We start from the raw sequence: 14619 nt of genomic DNA on the forward strand, positions 1-14619 counted from the left end.
TTCAAGAAAACGTTTTAATGCACTTCTTTCACTGTTTTTTGAAGTCTCGTCAAAATAATCCGAGAGCTCGCTTTTTTTCTTCATGTCACATACACGATAAAAAAAAATGTTACAATAGTGTCGAAAACATTGTATCAAAAAGGAAGTAATACAATTCGTTGTGATTTTTTTTGTTCAATACTTTTTTTTTCAGTGAATTTTTTTTTTTTTCAAAGTCCTTTAATTTTTCTTTAATAACATCATAACTTTGTCTTGATCTCATTCCCACCCTCTTACTCTCTCTGATAATACACTTCGATATATGTGTTACTATCTCTCTCTCTCTCTCTTTTAGTTTTATTATAACAATACATAATAGGATTTTTTCTTTTTTTTTAGTGAATTATTTTAAAAAATTTTTGCTTTCTCTTGAATTTCGTCAAAAAAATTTGAGTTCACTTTGTAATTTTGTTTAAATCATAAGCTTTTGTAAAAAACATAGAAAGATATGGAGAATCAATGTCACTCGAGTCGAAATGATTCAAAATTTGACACTACTTATATTGTGTCTGAACCACATCTGTCGTCGACACCCAAAAGACGTCACGTCTCAGACACTTTTCGTGTCAATCATGACCCTTACCTTTTGAGTGATGAAATTTGCGGTCACTTGATTTCTGACTGTTGCAAAAACAATGCGTTATGTTTAAATTTTCCACAACAAACTTGCTCAATTCATCCTAAAGAATATTGTTTCAATTTTTCTGAATTAGATTCCGCGACACAAATGTTGGAGGATCTTAAATCACAAAGAAAAAAGGCATCCATAGAGTCTTTTTTAGATTTGAAAAAGTCTTTACCATCAACACAAGCAACATTTTCCACGGTATGAATTTTTTTCATTTCATCTTTTGTAACAAGAGTGTTTGTTGTACGGTTTTAGATGTGTAGTAATTCAGCATCGAGTGATGACTTAGGATTATGGATTAACTCCCACACAAGCGACACGTCCTCCAAACCCTCCTCTACTATCTGGCCATCTTGTGACCTTATATCCATGTCGGATGCAGATGACATGAATCATTCTTCTTTTTATAAAAATTATTCTTTTCAAGAAAGAACAAAAATGAATGCGTTACAAACACTTGAATCTCTTTCAAGCGATACTGATCCGATAGTTATCAGGGAAACAACTGTCAAAGGTCAACCTTGGTCTTCACTCAATCCACATTGGAATGAATTTTCAGAATACGATGTACCCAATAATGATTCACCATTAATACATTCATTTCTGTATTCGAAAGAGCAAGAGAATACTACCTTATTTGAAAGTTTAGCCTCAATTCAACCCGTTTCACAGACTCAAGCTAGAAAGGTATCTTTTTTTGACAAAGAGAGGTGTAAGGAGAAAAAGGCATTGTTTGGTGTAACAATACCTATAGTGGAGAATTTAAATGGGTGTTCAATGAAGATGCCTTGGTTTGGGAATACGTATAAAAAGGAATTGAATAGTAAAAACAATCCTCTCCTGGACAATGATTTCTTTTTTATGGACCGTTATGAAAAAAAAGCTATTCCGAGTGAAAAACAAAACACAGACATGTTCTCAAAATATCCTTATCCACAAAATGATACAAAAACTTTAGGTGCTTTCACAGAAACTCCTAATTCCAAACCATTCTTTGACTCTCATGGACATTTTCCTTCCTCAACATTCTCGACTCTTGTTAATACCTCCAATACTTCAGTATCTCGTTTACATAAACAGTCAACAAAGCCACCTTACGTTGGGAGCTGCAAAAAAAGTTTACTCGATTCATCACATACCCTACAAAAAACCAAGGCCAAAAGTTCTTACCGTAAGAGTATGCCATATGTTCTTCTTTTAGAAATTTGTATTGAAATGTGTTTATATAGAAACTTTAACATTTCCAGGAGTTTCTTTAGAGAAAGAACCCGTCACGTGTCGAGGAAGAAAAAGTGGTGCGCCTATTGTTCTTGCACATCCCGAAGAGTTCAAGAATCCTAGCAGTTTTTTAAAAGTGTATGGGGATCCTTTATGTATTCATTTAAATGATGAAAAAACAGTAACATCAATTTTGCGAGGAAAAAATGGTAATTGGGGATGCCAAAGATGTGGTAATGTCAATTACCCTCGTCGTTTTCGATGCAATAAATGTAATGAACTACGAAGTGCAAAGGGAGATGCTGTTGTCTCTGAGTATGTCTTGAATGTATATGAACAGCATGTGAAATTTTATCGTCAACTCGCGGCGTAACAACTGGCTGCATCACATTTTTTATAAATAAGCCTATTAAGGAAACTTTTTGAGTGTACTTTATTAAGAGTTTTAGTATTAAAAAACCATTTATAGTTTTTTGTGTTTTTCAATAGATATAGAATAAGTAAAAAATTTTTAATGCCGTGGAAAGAAAAGGTGGTCATAAAACTTGACTTGTTTGAATCAACTTACTTCCATTGTTTTGATTTTTTAAACATGTTAACAAAAAAAACCTGGTGCGCGATTTTTTTTTATTCCAAGACGCTTTGACCGTGTAATGCATATTAAATATTGCTAAATTTTTTTTAAAAAAATTTAACACAATTTAGCTGGGCAGAAAATAAAAAATTTTGCTCTAGGTAAAATAAAGCAGTGTACACCGACGAAGTGCTTACTGTAAGGAAAATGTACAAAAAACATCAACTTATTTTTTTTCATGAAGCTTTTTTCACGTCAAGTTTAACACAACTACGAGGTTCAGGACAAAAACAAATTAACGTTTTTAATTTTTGTTAAGGTACAACGTTATTTTATTTTTTATGTATCATTTTTTTAAATAATTATTTTAAAAAGAATAGATTAAAAAGCAAAACAAGATTCAACTAATGTATTATTTTTAAAATGAATAAATCTTTCAACTAGTATTAATCGAGAAATAAGCTTAATCATTTAAAACGAGTCATTTCTTGTAGGCCGTGAAAAATTGTTTATCAATGTCAAAAAATAATGTTGACTGGTAACGTAGAAAGTAACCATTTTTTTTTTTTTTGTGAAAACATAATTTTTTATCAAGACAAATTAACCATTTTAAGTATGCTCAAGTTTTATTCAAGTTGTGTTTTAGTATCTAATAAAAAATAAATCATCAGCTTGAATTATTGGTCGATATGTTGAATGGAAACGGTGAAATGTATGTGGTTGAAGAAAAAATTATAAATAGAATCATCGTTAAATGCACACATTTTTGATTTAATAAAGAAAACAATAGGATGTTATGAAATTTCATTCCTGGTTGACTTGTAGTTTTACAAGAAGAAATTTGAAAATATTTCGTTTCAAATATTTTGTTCTAGATTCCTGTATTAACAACTGGTAATACTAATTTGCTTCCTTGCAACCGGCTTATAATATAATAATAAAAAAAGTCTAAATATAGAGCGACTTGAACGGCTCCTGCCACCTAAGAAATATAAAAAAAAGAATTAACAAGCTGGTTTCTTTAAAATATTTTTTTTGAAAATTACCCACGCAACGGGATGATAAAATTTTTCAGTTTTATAACGATAAATCTAGCAATAGAAATGATGTGATTCACGCAAAAATAGTTAAAAAAAAAAAAAACTGTTACCCAATTAAGAACATAAAAAAGTCGATATAATCCCATTGTTGCGACATAATGAGAAGTTAAATTTTCAACCTTTGAAAAAACCCAAGCTTGCAAAAAAAAACTTAATAATCATTTGGTTACTTCTCTAAGTTGTTGTAAGAGAACCAATTGAGGAAGGATAGCTCCGCTTTCAAGCCAAATGGAGAAAGTCCATAATATCTAATAAATGGTTTACATAGACATTTTAAATACGCAGTATTAATCTTACATCGACAAGATGATAACGAGAAGGCCAAGCCACTGCTAAAATAGCAGAAGGTATGACTAAATAATAGAGATATTGAAATCTATCTGCGTGGCGATCATAGGTCTGATTAGCTTTTAAAAGATTATATTGCATTAAATTTTGTTTTTTTAAATAAATTAAATTACTAGGCGCTTGAAATCGCATTAAGTAGATAAGATAGGCTGTTGTTGTTATAAGAATGATTTTCATACCTAAAGTATGGACAATGAAGGTTATAGGAAAAGATATTTAAAATTACAGGTGTTGTAAATGGAAACGAAACTCCAAAACAAATCAACGTAACGTGTGAGGAAAACTATCAAATAAACCTCTTGCATTCGACAAGAAATGCCTAGGAAACAAATGATTTAAAGTCATGCTAATGTTCTAGTTTTCTAGATTACCTATACAATTTTTACTTTTCTTTAATTTCCATAATAAAAGTAAAGTAATTAAAACATGAAGTAAATCTCCGATGAATCGAAAAATATTCATAGTATTGTTTAAAAAAATATATTTTTGCTAGAAAAGGTCTGAGACTAAAAAAAAGTTTTTTTATACTTGAAACGTATGATTTAACAAACTCAAGAAACCAGGACAATCGCCAACCTTTTATGTTGTTTTACAATTGATTGGAGTTAAAAAATGAATACACAGGATTCAGAGTTTATTTGAGTTGCATCGAAACGTTTGATATCTGTTGACACAGTTTCATTTGCATGGTTATCTTTTCATCTATATGTGTACAAATGTTTCTTGTTAAACAAAATAACTTATTTTTTTATTCAGTGTTACGTACGCATCAAACACCCAATCATTCTGCAATTAGTTCAAAGGTGCCCTCTCATTATTATAATTTAGGGCTTAGGTTTTGTTTTTGTTAACCCTTTATACTTTTTAGAATCGTGACGATTCATTAAAACAGTGTTTCGACATCCTTTCCCTCCCTAATAACAATCCATATTCTTTGTTTTTTATAATAAGGTAACACAGTTAACTACCTCCCAATGAGAAGATTTTCCTTGTTGTAAACTTCCCCCACAAACACATGGTTTATTGGAGTACTGTTGCTCTCGACTACAGTGACCACAAATCATCCGGTTCGCCCATTCACATTTATGATCTGTATTTGCATTATGACATAAATCGCACGGAAATACCTAAAAAAATAAGTGCACTGAACATTGTTATATCTTTTTATGTGTTTAAAAAAAAGAAAATGTTCTTTTAAATGAAGTAGAAAAATGTTTTAAAAGATAAAAGGGCATGTTACTTATAACAAATTTAAAACACATTTTTGTGTTACCCAAAATAAAAATCCTACCTTTCCACAACAAGGAAAGCGTAACCAACGAAATGATTTTTTATAATGCTGACACGCGCCATTAAGTGGTAAGGGTGTATTGATTTTAATGGATAAAACTTCCGGTTTGATTTTACTAGAAGAAAAGTAAATTAAAAAAATAATAAGAAAAAAATATATACGAGTGTTGTTTAAAATGTCTTGGTAATATGGGACATGGAATTGCATCGTCTACGTGAATGGACTCAAAGAAGAAATGGGACGTGCGAAAACACGATGAACATTGAATTTTACGACAAACTCCTTATTGAAAAAAAAAAAAAATTTGAGCACCATGAATTTCACATAGGGATAAATTTGAATAACAAGGTTACTTGCTAAAACGTTTTGACATAGTAGGGATTGGGAGCAAGAACCACATTCCGTGTAAATATCAAAAGGCATAACACTTGAAACTCGAAATCCTTTTGTATCATACCGAGCCAAAATAGCTTCTTGTTGTGTTACGGGTTCAACAGTTGCTGTTAGTAAATGTTGGGATGAACATTTGGAACAAAATGTTGTTTTGCATGTTTTCGAACGTTCTCCCATCGTTAAGAAATTGGAGGATGCGTTTGTATTCAATGGATTATTTGATTGAAATTTTAATTCCATATCGCAAGGTTTATGACATTTAACACATATTCCTTGAACGCTTTTGTTTTAAACAAAAAAAAAAGGTAAAACAATTTGTTATAGATGAGTTTTATCAATAATATTTTTTTAAACTGTAGAGACAAAACATTTTGGAATTCAATAGATGAACATACCGTAATACAGAAATATATAATAAAAAAACATCCTTCATTTCCATTTGTTGTAAAATTATACATTTAGTTAAGGAGTCTTGACACTTGACAATATCTTCTTTTATTGTTTCTTTTAGAACACATTTTTTTTTTATTTGAAGCAATTCACGGCATTCAATAAACTGTTGAGCGCATTGTTTTGGCGAACGATAAGATGAATGTTGAGATACATAATCTGATACTGCTTTCCATTTCACTTTACTATCCTGAATAGAAGTATAACAAGCTAAGGCCTCTTCTAACCTAAAATTTACATTGTACTGTAAACGACACTACCAAGTAAAAGCGCTACCTTTTTTGTTCTTCTTGAGTCCACTTAACTGAAGCAACACATAAAGACGAATTTTTTTCCATAAATAACGAATATTGATTTGGTTCCTGCTTTTGAAATATTTCAAACACTTTATCCATTTGTTTATGAAAGTGTTGTAGGGCTTCATAGACGCATATTGTTGAATTGGAAACATGTTGTAATGCAGAATAAAAAAGAAAACTTGAATGGTTTAAAAATGAATTTTTTAAAAGGGTTTCTTTACAATTTAAATCAACGGTAATATAATAGTTATCATAGAGAGCTGATAAACGACAAAAAGTTTGAGGAGTCACAAAATTACTATTTGGTAGCAAATTATACGAATATGTTAGCTCATACAGGACACCATAAGGCCAACATTGTTGTAAAGATGACGGGTGTGGTTTTAACACAAGCGTACATAAAAAAGAAAGTGTGTTTTTTGTTTCAAAAGATTTTTCATACGGATTAGTTATGACTGCAGAATAATGCGAACGTAAATGCTCGATTTCGTTACAAAAATCGAGTGAGTTATAATCAATTGTGACGTAGTCGTGATGAGAAGTCATTTAGAATTCAATTAAAAAATTTCACAGTAAAAAGGGAAAATCCAACTCTGTTTTTGTGTTGCCTACATTATTTGAAGGTTCTTAAATTTTGTCTTTCATCATTTTAACTTTAAAAAAAAAAGTTCAAACGTTGTATAGTCACAGAAAACATTTTTTTTTAAATAATTTTTCAATATATAAAGAAATTTAAGTTAAGAAATAAAAAATAATTTTGATGGTAAAAAAAAGAAAACATGAATCTACCATGCAAGCGAAAAAAACATGCAGACCTCTGCGATTTTAATACGATGAATTATTATTTAGATTACATATTAAAATAGGCTTTGATTTTAATTGTAAAAAAAAAAAGAAACCAACAACATACAAGAGAGATTGTAAAAGTATTTCTAGACATACGGTGACATATGTAATAAGTGGATACTCGGTAGTTTTTTTAAAAAAATATATCAAAATATGTTATACTTTTTTTCTTAAATTACTAATCGATTTTTTTTAAATTTTTTTTAGATTTTTTTTAGATTTTAATCATTAGGGAATTATCAACATTTTCTAAAAATGAAGCCTCATATCAAAATATTAACATTTTTTCTTGTTTTAATAATTTTTTTTTGGGGTATTCTACAGGTTTCCTTATTCTTTTACACTTTTAACTTAACACACAAAGGTCTTTCAGGGAGTAATGCGTTTAACCGTGAAATTATATATAAGATCAAATCCAAAGATGACTTTGCAGAAATCGATGAAAGTGTTCATCAACGTACATCACATGAAGAAACAAGTCAGTGGAATGTTGTACCAAATTTTTTAGAAAAGTATTCTCAATATAACATATCGTTGAATAAGTCAACTGCATTCGGACCAGATGAATTAAATGTACTAGCATGGACATTCATGTCGGACGAAAAAGTTTTTCCTTATTATTTTAATAAAACTGAGATGGTGAAATGGTTTCCATCAGAAATACCTCTTAATGATCTTGATACGTTTTTAAAAAAAAAAAAAAAAACTCTTCCTTTTTTTAACCAGTATATGAATACTCTGGCAGTCTTTCCTTATATAGATCAGTTTCATTTCCATGGGGCTATTGGCCTTTCCCATAAAACATTCAAACCAATGTTTTCTCCCGAAAACACTTCTCGGCAAAGTAATCAAAGTTTTTATCAGATTTCAAACATGACTCCTATAGAACGCGACGTACCAGATCATAGGTAGTTAAATATGTTAGTGTTGATTAAAACATTAACTAGGAAAAAAAATTATAATAACAACATTTGTGTAGGTCGAACACATGCAAATTGGAGCAATATTCCATACAAAATTTAACTTACGCATCTGTTGTTATCTCTATTGTCAATCAGCCTATTTCAATGATACTTCGCACAATTCATTCAATATTAAACAGAACTCCACCACCATTATTGGGTGAAATTATTATCGTTACTACAGGCATGTTTAGCACTCTTTATAACAGTGTTGATTTTTTAGAAGAGTATACACGCAGTCTTCCTAAAGTCAAATATGTAAGCAACGTATCATAACGAATTGATATCATTTGTTTCAAAATGGGGTGTAGATGAGTTCATTACACAGAAAAAATAAGTTTTTTGGCCGTCGTAATGCGTTTCATTTAGCCGTTTCTCCAATCGTTGTTTTTATCGATCCTGGTGTCGAAGTATTTTTGTTTTCTTCTTGTTATTGTTTTTAATTCTTTATAACTTTTAAGGTAGGACACCAATGGCTTGAGCCGATTTTATATACATTACATCATAACCCGCGTAGTCTTGTTTTTCCTCAAATACAACACATTAGTAAAAAAACGTTTTCCTTTTTAAAAACAAAATATCATCAGTACGTTAGAAATAATAGACATTGAAAAACCATAAAGAGTTTTGGACCATTACGCATTTTTGACAGTTTTTGAAAAGTTACGTATTGTCATCAACATAGGTGTTCTTATCGGTTGGGATGGAATCTGAGGTCGTTTCCTGAGATGCTTGAACAGCTACCCGAAACGAAAACTATTAATTCATCTATATCTTCAGAAACTGTTTATGCAATGAACAAACAATGGTTCGATATTTTGGGAAATTTTGATATTAATAAAGAGTACTTTTCCAATGAACATATTGAACTGTCAATACGCTCATGGGAATGTAGAGGATCTGTAGTATGTGTTCCTTGTTCTGTAGTGTATTCAACTGCACCAGAAAAGTTAGTTTTTATTTTGAATGCGAACGTCCATGTTATTTTTTTTTTCTTGTGGTGGATGGTTGACTTAGTGATTTCGAGAATGATCCAATGGAAGAAAGCATTGATAGATCAAGCCGCCGAGAAATTTCTCAAATTTGGCTCGACGAATTTAAAGTTATAACGGATCGACTGATTACTGAGACAAATATGTTTCCGATTCTTACTGTACCAAGTGAAAGAAGTGGCGTTAAAACGGTGTGGAAAAATAAAAACTTTAGCCAGTTTTTCAACATAAACCTTTTTTGCTTATAAAAGCAATGAATTAAATTTTTTGAATGTGTAGGTTTTTGATAGCAAAAAGAATCTGAAATGTCATGATTTTCAATGGTTCATTAAAAATATTGCACCATATTTAAAAATTTCTAGCCTGGATGATTTGAAATTCTTGGGTTTTATAAAACACCATGATTCGCCGTCTTATTGTTTGACAGTCAATTCGTTAAAACCCAAAAGTGCTCTATTCGTTGCGCCATGCAAAGAGGGTAACACTCATCAAATGTTTTTTTCTTTAAAAGAGTAGGTTTTTCATACCATGAATAGATTAAGAAATCTATTGAAACTCTTTTTAATATATTTTTAGAAGCTATTCAGCGCATATTCATTTATTAAGTGATCCAACTTTATGTGTATCCAAAGGAATTATTTTGCAGCCATGTTCTAAAGTCAAAGCTATGTGGAAGATTGATGACAAATTACAATTTGTCCCTTCACATGTCCAACGCATACGTATCCCTTCATGCCTAGCAGCGAACCCTGAGGTAAGGTTTTTCAAATAGGTTCTTGTATATTGCATTTATTTTTAGTTATCTTCATTGGTTAAGCTTGCTTCTTGTTCATCTGCAAATTCATGGATCATTCCTTATTGGAACATCTCTTTTTAGAAAAAATTATTTTAATTGACAATGATACTTCACATTTAATGTTACTTTTTTTTTATTTATTTTTGTAAAACCTTAATTAAAAAAAAATAAAACAAATAAGAGAAGAACAATATAACCAAAGATAAGAATTAAACTAACAATACAAAGTGTGTTAGTTTGTAAATAAATATATTTTGTTGCTTCCGAAACGTCTAATATGGACATGATGACAGGCGACAGTAGCGTGAGGAGTCCTATAGAAGCGTCGCTAGTTTGTGTGACACCTACAACGTTCCCTTTAATTTTTCTTTTTTGCATTTTGACATGCCAGCATAGCATTGAATCATAGGGACCAACAAGTAAGTAACGAAAATTTGAACCTTTTGTTGTTTTCACTGCATTGTCAGTGGTATCATTCCACAAAAAACTTTTAAAATCACTTGTATTTGTGTCGCATGGTGCATTCGTTATAATAATAATTATTTTTATTAATTTGTTAAATTTCTCATTTGAATTAACAGTCCACGTAGCTTCAAAATCAGAAAGATTCGATGGTCGCCAATCAAAAAACTCATGTTCATCAGTCCAAGCATCGTAAACAATAGAAGATGACATAAAAGGTTCTGTTACCTCGATATATCGGTTAGTAAAAAACTTTCCGTAAAGCATGACATTTTGAAAAATATCTGCAAGGCTTCGAGTGAATCTGCAAAAACAAGTCAGACTCATGAATTTAAATACAAATGTTTTTTCTTTTAATGCACGTACTGTAAATGAGGGACAAAACCAGCTTGACGTAGGTTAAACGAGTTCAAGGAATACCAAATTTGACAAGACAAAGTTTCTTGTTATTACATAAAAATTGTTCACTAGTGTGAGGACTTACAACTTGAAGTATACTCGCATAAGCCAAAGCGAACGTCTAAATGACATGAGTGAAGAACATCGAGTATTGCGTAAATTTTTCGTAGTTTATCCACGTGAAATCGAGGTTCAAATAATTTTTCAGTATTATCCCATACTAAAAGTACATCTAGAACAATACCATTATTCTTTATGCATTGACCTAAACATGATTTGAAATATATTTAACTTTTTTGTATGAATTAAAAAAAATAAACTCACAATTAATTTCCACTCTTTTTGCTAAAAAAATCAAAAAAAAAAAATTAGTAAAAAAAACACGTTTTATTATTTCACTAGCCACCATAAATTTTTTTTAAAAATATGATCAATTTTTAGAAAAGTTGATTTATTGTAAGATTTTATTTTTTAAATCAAAATGTGTATTTGCCGTAAAAAAAAATATTCTTCTAATCGTTGGGCGAACATTATCACCACAATTTTCTTTTTCAACATCAATACAAAGAAGCAGAGATATGGAAATGATATTGTGTAGACATATGATTAAAACAATGCATTTTATGACAAATCAGAAAAACAGAAATGTTAGTAAGAAAAAATACGTATCCAATAGAGTGTGCTAGTCAAAATCGTAGAAGATTACAAAGCAAAGTTATTCTTATGCCCATGAATGAAAATGAAAAACCATTGTGTATATTGATGGATCCTTACGGTTCAGTGCACGATTCGGAGGTCCCTTTATTGCGCATATTACCAAACGGTCTTCCAGTATATGAACCGCCACCTTTATGGATGGATGTTGAAGATACTTTAAAAGTACGAGGAATGTGTTTCTCTCAAGATGTTAAGTTCAGTGCAATGGTAATACTTGATTGTATGGTAGGATTCTGAGAAAGCAAGCCAATCAATGCTACAGGTAAAATGTAAGCACAGAAGCATTTGTGCATTTTTTTTTTTTTAAAGTAATCTTAAATGTGAATAATCTAGGCAGAAAGAAAATTAAAACAAGTCATTCAGCCGTATACCTTTATTCGTCACAAATTCGAAAAATATTTTGTTATAACTGATTACAAAATTCGAATGGCAGAATCATCGAAAAATTATTGGTTTCAAAACGAAAACCATTTAAGAATGTGTTTAAAAAATAAGGAAGATGTCATAAACAAATTATTTCAATTGCGTTATATTTTTGATATGTTAGCATCACAAGATTCCTGGACGAGTCAAGTAACTACCGCCTTAATACTTATTTTCTTCTTGTCGATAACAAATTTTTTATTAATACCTTTTTGTTCTTCTAGAAAACGTTAACGTTACTTCCTTCTGTTAATTTAACATCTGGAAAAGATCAGTGGATTTCTTTATGTACCATGCTTGTAAGAAGAAGCTTAATGTATGAGAGAGTTATTACGGACGCCTGTAAGTTTTTTTTTTTTTCGTTTCTAAATCCAAAATTAATTGTGAATAAAAAGATAATGACAATCAATTTTTAAAAAAAATTATTTTATTCTAGATAATCAAATGAATTTAATTCATTCAGCTGTTACCGGTCAATTGACATTTTTGCAAAGTATTAAAGATATTTTATCTTTTTGGCCTTTTCAAAAAATACCTTATGCGCGACATGTTTTTGAAAAAGGTTCTTTTTTATTTTTAATGTAATAACGTTTTGATTACCGTGTAGATTTTTAGGTGACAATTATCCGTATAGAGCAGAAGTTCGTGTGGAGATAATGACAATTCCATATAACTGTTGGGGATTGAACCGCCCTGTTTTAAAACTTATGACACACCCTGCAAACGATACAGTACAAAATGATCAAAAATACGAAATCGTTCCGCCACCTTTTCTATGTTGGCCACCTCTTCCTGCCGCATCAGCTTTTGCTTCAACATCAGCTAATATATTCTTTACAAATCCTGCAAAAAATGATTTTCACTCCAAAAAACTTAACATTAAAATTCAATGGGCTGGTGATGCAGTTCATTGTATTGATTCCAAAAGGGAGTTACGCGTACGTCTTATTCCAACATTTTCTAAGGTCAATGGTACGACAGACGCTTCATTAGTGGAACCTGGTGATATTAATTCACAAAATAATTTAAGTTTCTTTAAAAATAAAATCTTTAGTTACAAAACTAAAGCGCTAACGTATATGAGAAAATATCATTCCTTGATACCGCCATTAGTTAACATACCAGAAACATGGACATGTGAGGCTAAGGAACTACATCAACGGCTTCAATATGCGCAATGGATTCTTGTGGATCGAGCTGTTCATTTAATATACCAAGCCCAAGTAAGCGCCTTTTGTATGCAATTAATTTTCGCATGAAGACATTTTCTCTCATTTTAGGCAGCTCGTCTTAAGCGTTATTTTGATACTGTATGTTATGGAACATGTGAATCAATTGAAACAGCATGGTCTGTTTTAGAAAGATATGAAAATTTTCCTCGTCAAAATTTGTTGCACCGAAATATAATTTCACAAACTTCTGGTCAAAATCATGTGGACACTTCGTGTCAACAAACTCACCAAAACGGAAGAATCTATGATAGATGTGTCACAGTAGATGATTGGTCATCTTATATAACAACTGCAACCATTCGTCATTGTCCTATTTTCGGTTATACTAAGTATTTTTCGAATCATACTCCATCTCCAAAAATACATTTTTATGTGGATATCAGCATCTGTGTAACTTATGAACCACTAGTACCTTATAATGAAGAAGAAGAGTGTTTACAGCACCATGAACCAGTTTGGAAATTCTTTGAAGAAAATGGTACCTTAGAAGATTTTAAAAAAATCGTCTTTCTGCATAAACTTCCTATTGTTGAAGCACTTGCTACGTGCTTTCTTCGTAATTTATTTCTTACCGCGTGTAACCGTGATATTCACTACATTCCAAAAGAATGTTTTGATTTACATCCGTCTACACTCGAATCAACTCGTGAATCTCCAGGGCAACATTTGTTTGTGAATTTTATTCATTGGCTTGAATCGTATTTACAACTCCAAGTTTTGTGTACAGAAAAAGACTAATATAAAATTCACTTTCAATTTGTATTCCTATTTAATAAATATGATTTTTTTGTTTTAAAAAAAATGAGTCAAGTTCAAATTGTTTTCTTATTTTGCACAAACATTTTGAATTCTTCATAAAAACTTTTAAAATAGTAACACTCTTGCTAATGGTAAAAAAAAAACATGTTACCAAACAGAAAAAGATAAATTCATTTTTATTATTAAAATCCAGTATGAGCAATTGAATAACATACTTTTAATAGTGTCATCTTATTGTTTTTTTTAACTCGGTGGATTTGTTGTAATAAAATTTTTTTTTCAGTAGCGTTCAATAAAAAAAATTTGATGCCTTGCGTTAACACACGAGTGAAAAATTATTATAATTGCAATCCAATTTTTTTTAGTAAAAAAACAAAAATTTAATATTGTATGCTCTTTGAGCATACAAAATCGTTCCGTTTTTTTGGCATTAAATAAGGGATTAATCATTTTTTACAAAAACTAGCACTACTCATTTTAATTTTAAGAACGCAGAGTAACACTTACATAAAATCTGCACGGTTTTTAGTATTCATAGAATATAAGGTCAACATCATTGACACTATTTTGTCTTTTGTAAAAAAATTTTCATTCCCAGTTTCCGCTACAATTCTTATAAAGTACAAAGACTTCATGAGTGTGATTCTATTTTGTAGCATTGTGCATTTTTTTTTGAAGTCTTTGATTACAA

General features: G+C 30.5%; 4 protein-coding genes across 14 annotated transcripts; 3 read left to right on the plus strand and 1 right to left on the minus strand.

The window, feature by feature from the left end:
• Window positions 1-338: 338 nt before the first annotated feature.
• LOC128884195 (uncharacterized) lies at window positions 339-2505 on the plus strand. 2 transcript variants are annotated; one of them, XM_054137365.1, is made up of 3 exons: window positions 339-865; window positions 923-1844; window positions 1897-2505. In XM_054137365.1, exons 1-3 carry the CDS (start codon window positions 488-490, stop codon window positions 2256-2258), a joined length of 1662 nt encoding a protein of 553 aa, XP_053993340.1. In that variant the 5' UTR covers window positions 339-487; the 3' UTR covers window positions 2259-2505. The 2 variants fall into 2 exon arrangements, with proteins under 2 accessions (XP_053993340.1, XP_053993341.1); XM_054137366.1 differs by having other exon boundaries at window positions 923-1838.
• Window positions 2506-2624: 119 nt separating this feature from the next.
• LOC128884196 (ER lumen protein-retaining receptor-like) lies at window positions 2625-6992 on the minus strand. Of its 9 annotated transcripts, XM_054137370.1 has the most exons (11): window positions 4876-5016; window positions 4674-4821; window positions 4484-4571; window positions 4279-4413; window positions 4134-4226; window positions 4021-4086; window positions 3857-3966; window positions 3730-3807; window positions 3610-3678; window positions 3506-3550; window positions 2625-3441 (listed from the first exon to the last, which is right to left on the minus strand). In XM_054137370.1, the coding sequence occupies exons 4-11, from the start codon at window positions 4367-4369 to the stop codon at window positions 3331-3333; spliced, it is 663 nt and encodes a 220-aa protein (XP_053993345.1). In that variant the 5' UTR covers window positions 4370-4413; window positions 4484-4571; window positions 4674-4821; window positions 4876-5016; the 3' UTR covers window positions 2625-3330. The 9 variants fall into 8 exon arrangements, 4 of the variants coding, with proteins under 4 accessions (XP_053993345.1, XP_053993344.1, XP_053993342.1 ...); XM_054137369.1 differs by having other exon boundaries at window positions 4279-4571; XR_008459275.1 differs by lacking the exons at window positions 2625-3441; window positions 3506-3550; window positions 3610-3678; ... (2 more) ...; window positions 4021-4086; window positions 4134-4226 and adding exons at window positions 5199-5313; window positions 5360-5480; window positions 5552-5871; window positions 5987-6268; window positions 6318-6992 and having other exon boundaries at window positions 4388-4413; window positions 4876-5034.
• Window positions 6993-7441: 449 nt separating this feature from the next.
• On the plus strand, window positions 7442-10068 carry LOC128883730 (polypeptide N-acetylgalactosaminyltransferase 14-like). Its single transcript, XM_054136390.1, has 9 exons — window positions 7442-8094; window positions 8166-8406; window positions 8460-8558; window positions 8610-8734; window positions 8834-9097; window positions 9166-9331; window positions 9420-9652; window positions 9717-9894; window positions 9940-10068. The coding sequence occupies exons 1-9, from the start codon at window positions 7442-7444 to the stop codon at window positions 10015-10017; spliced, it is 2037 nt and encodes a 678-aa protein (XP_053992365.1). The 3' UTR covers window positions 10018-10068.
• Window positions 10069-11286: 1218 nt separating this feature from the next.
• On the plus strand, window positions 11287-14007 carry LOC128883892 (uncharacterized). 2 transcript variants are annotated; one of them, XM_054136746.1, is made up of 7 exons: window positions 11287-11676; window positions 11744-11776; window positions 11848-12087; window positions 12162-12279; window positions 12374-12499; window positions 12553-13160; window positions 13218-14007. In XM_054136746.1, the coding sequence occupies exons 1-7, from the start codon at window positions 11443-11445 to the stop codon at window positions 13905-13907; spliced, it is 2049 nt and encodes a 682-aa protein (XP_053992721.1). In that variant the 5' UTR covers window positions 11287-11442; the 3' UTR covers window positions 13908-14007. The 2 variants fall into 2 exon arrangements, with proteins under 2 accessions (XP_053992721.1, XP_053992722.1); XM_054136747.1 differs by having other exon boundaries at window positions 11614-11676; window positions 11744-11783.
• Window positions 14008-14619: the final 612 nt, after the last annotated feature.

Source organism: Hylaeus volcanicus, unplaced genomic scaffold (assembly GCF_026283585.1).
Source record: "Hylaeus volcanicus isolate JK05 unplaced genomic scaffold, UHH_iyHylVolc1.0_haploid 12237, whole genome shotgun sequence".
NCBI lineage: Eukaryota > Metazoa > Arthropoda > Insecta > Hymenoptera > Colletidae > Hylaeus > Hylaeus volcanicus.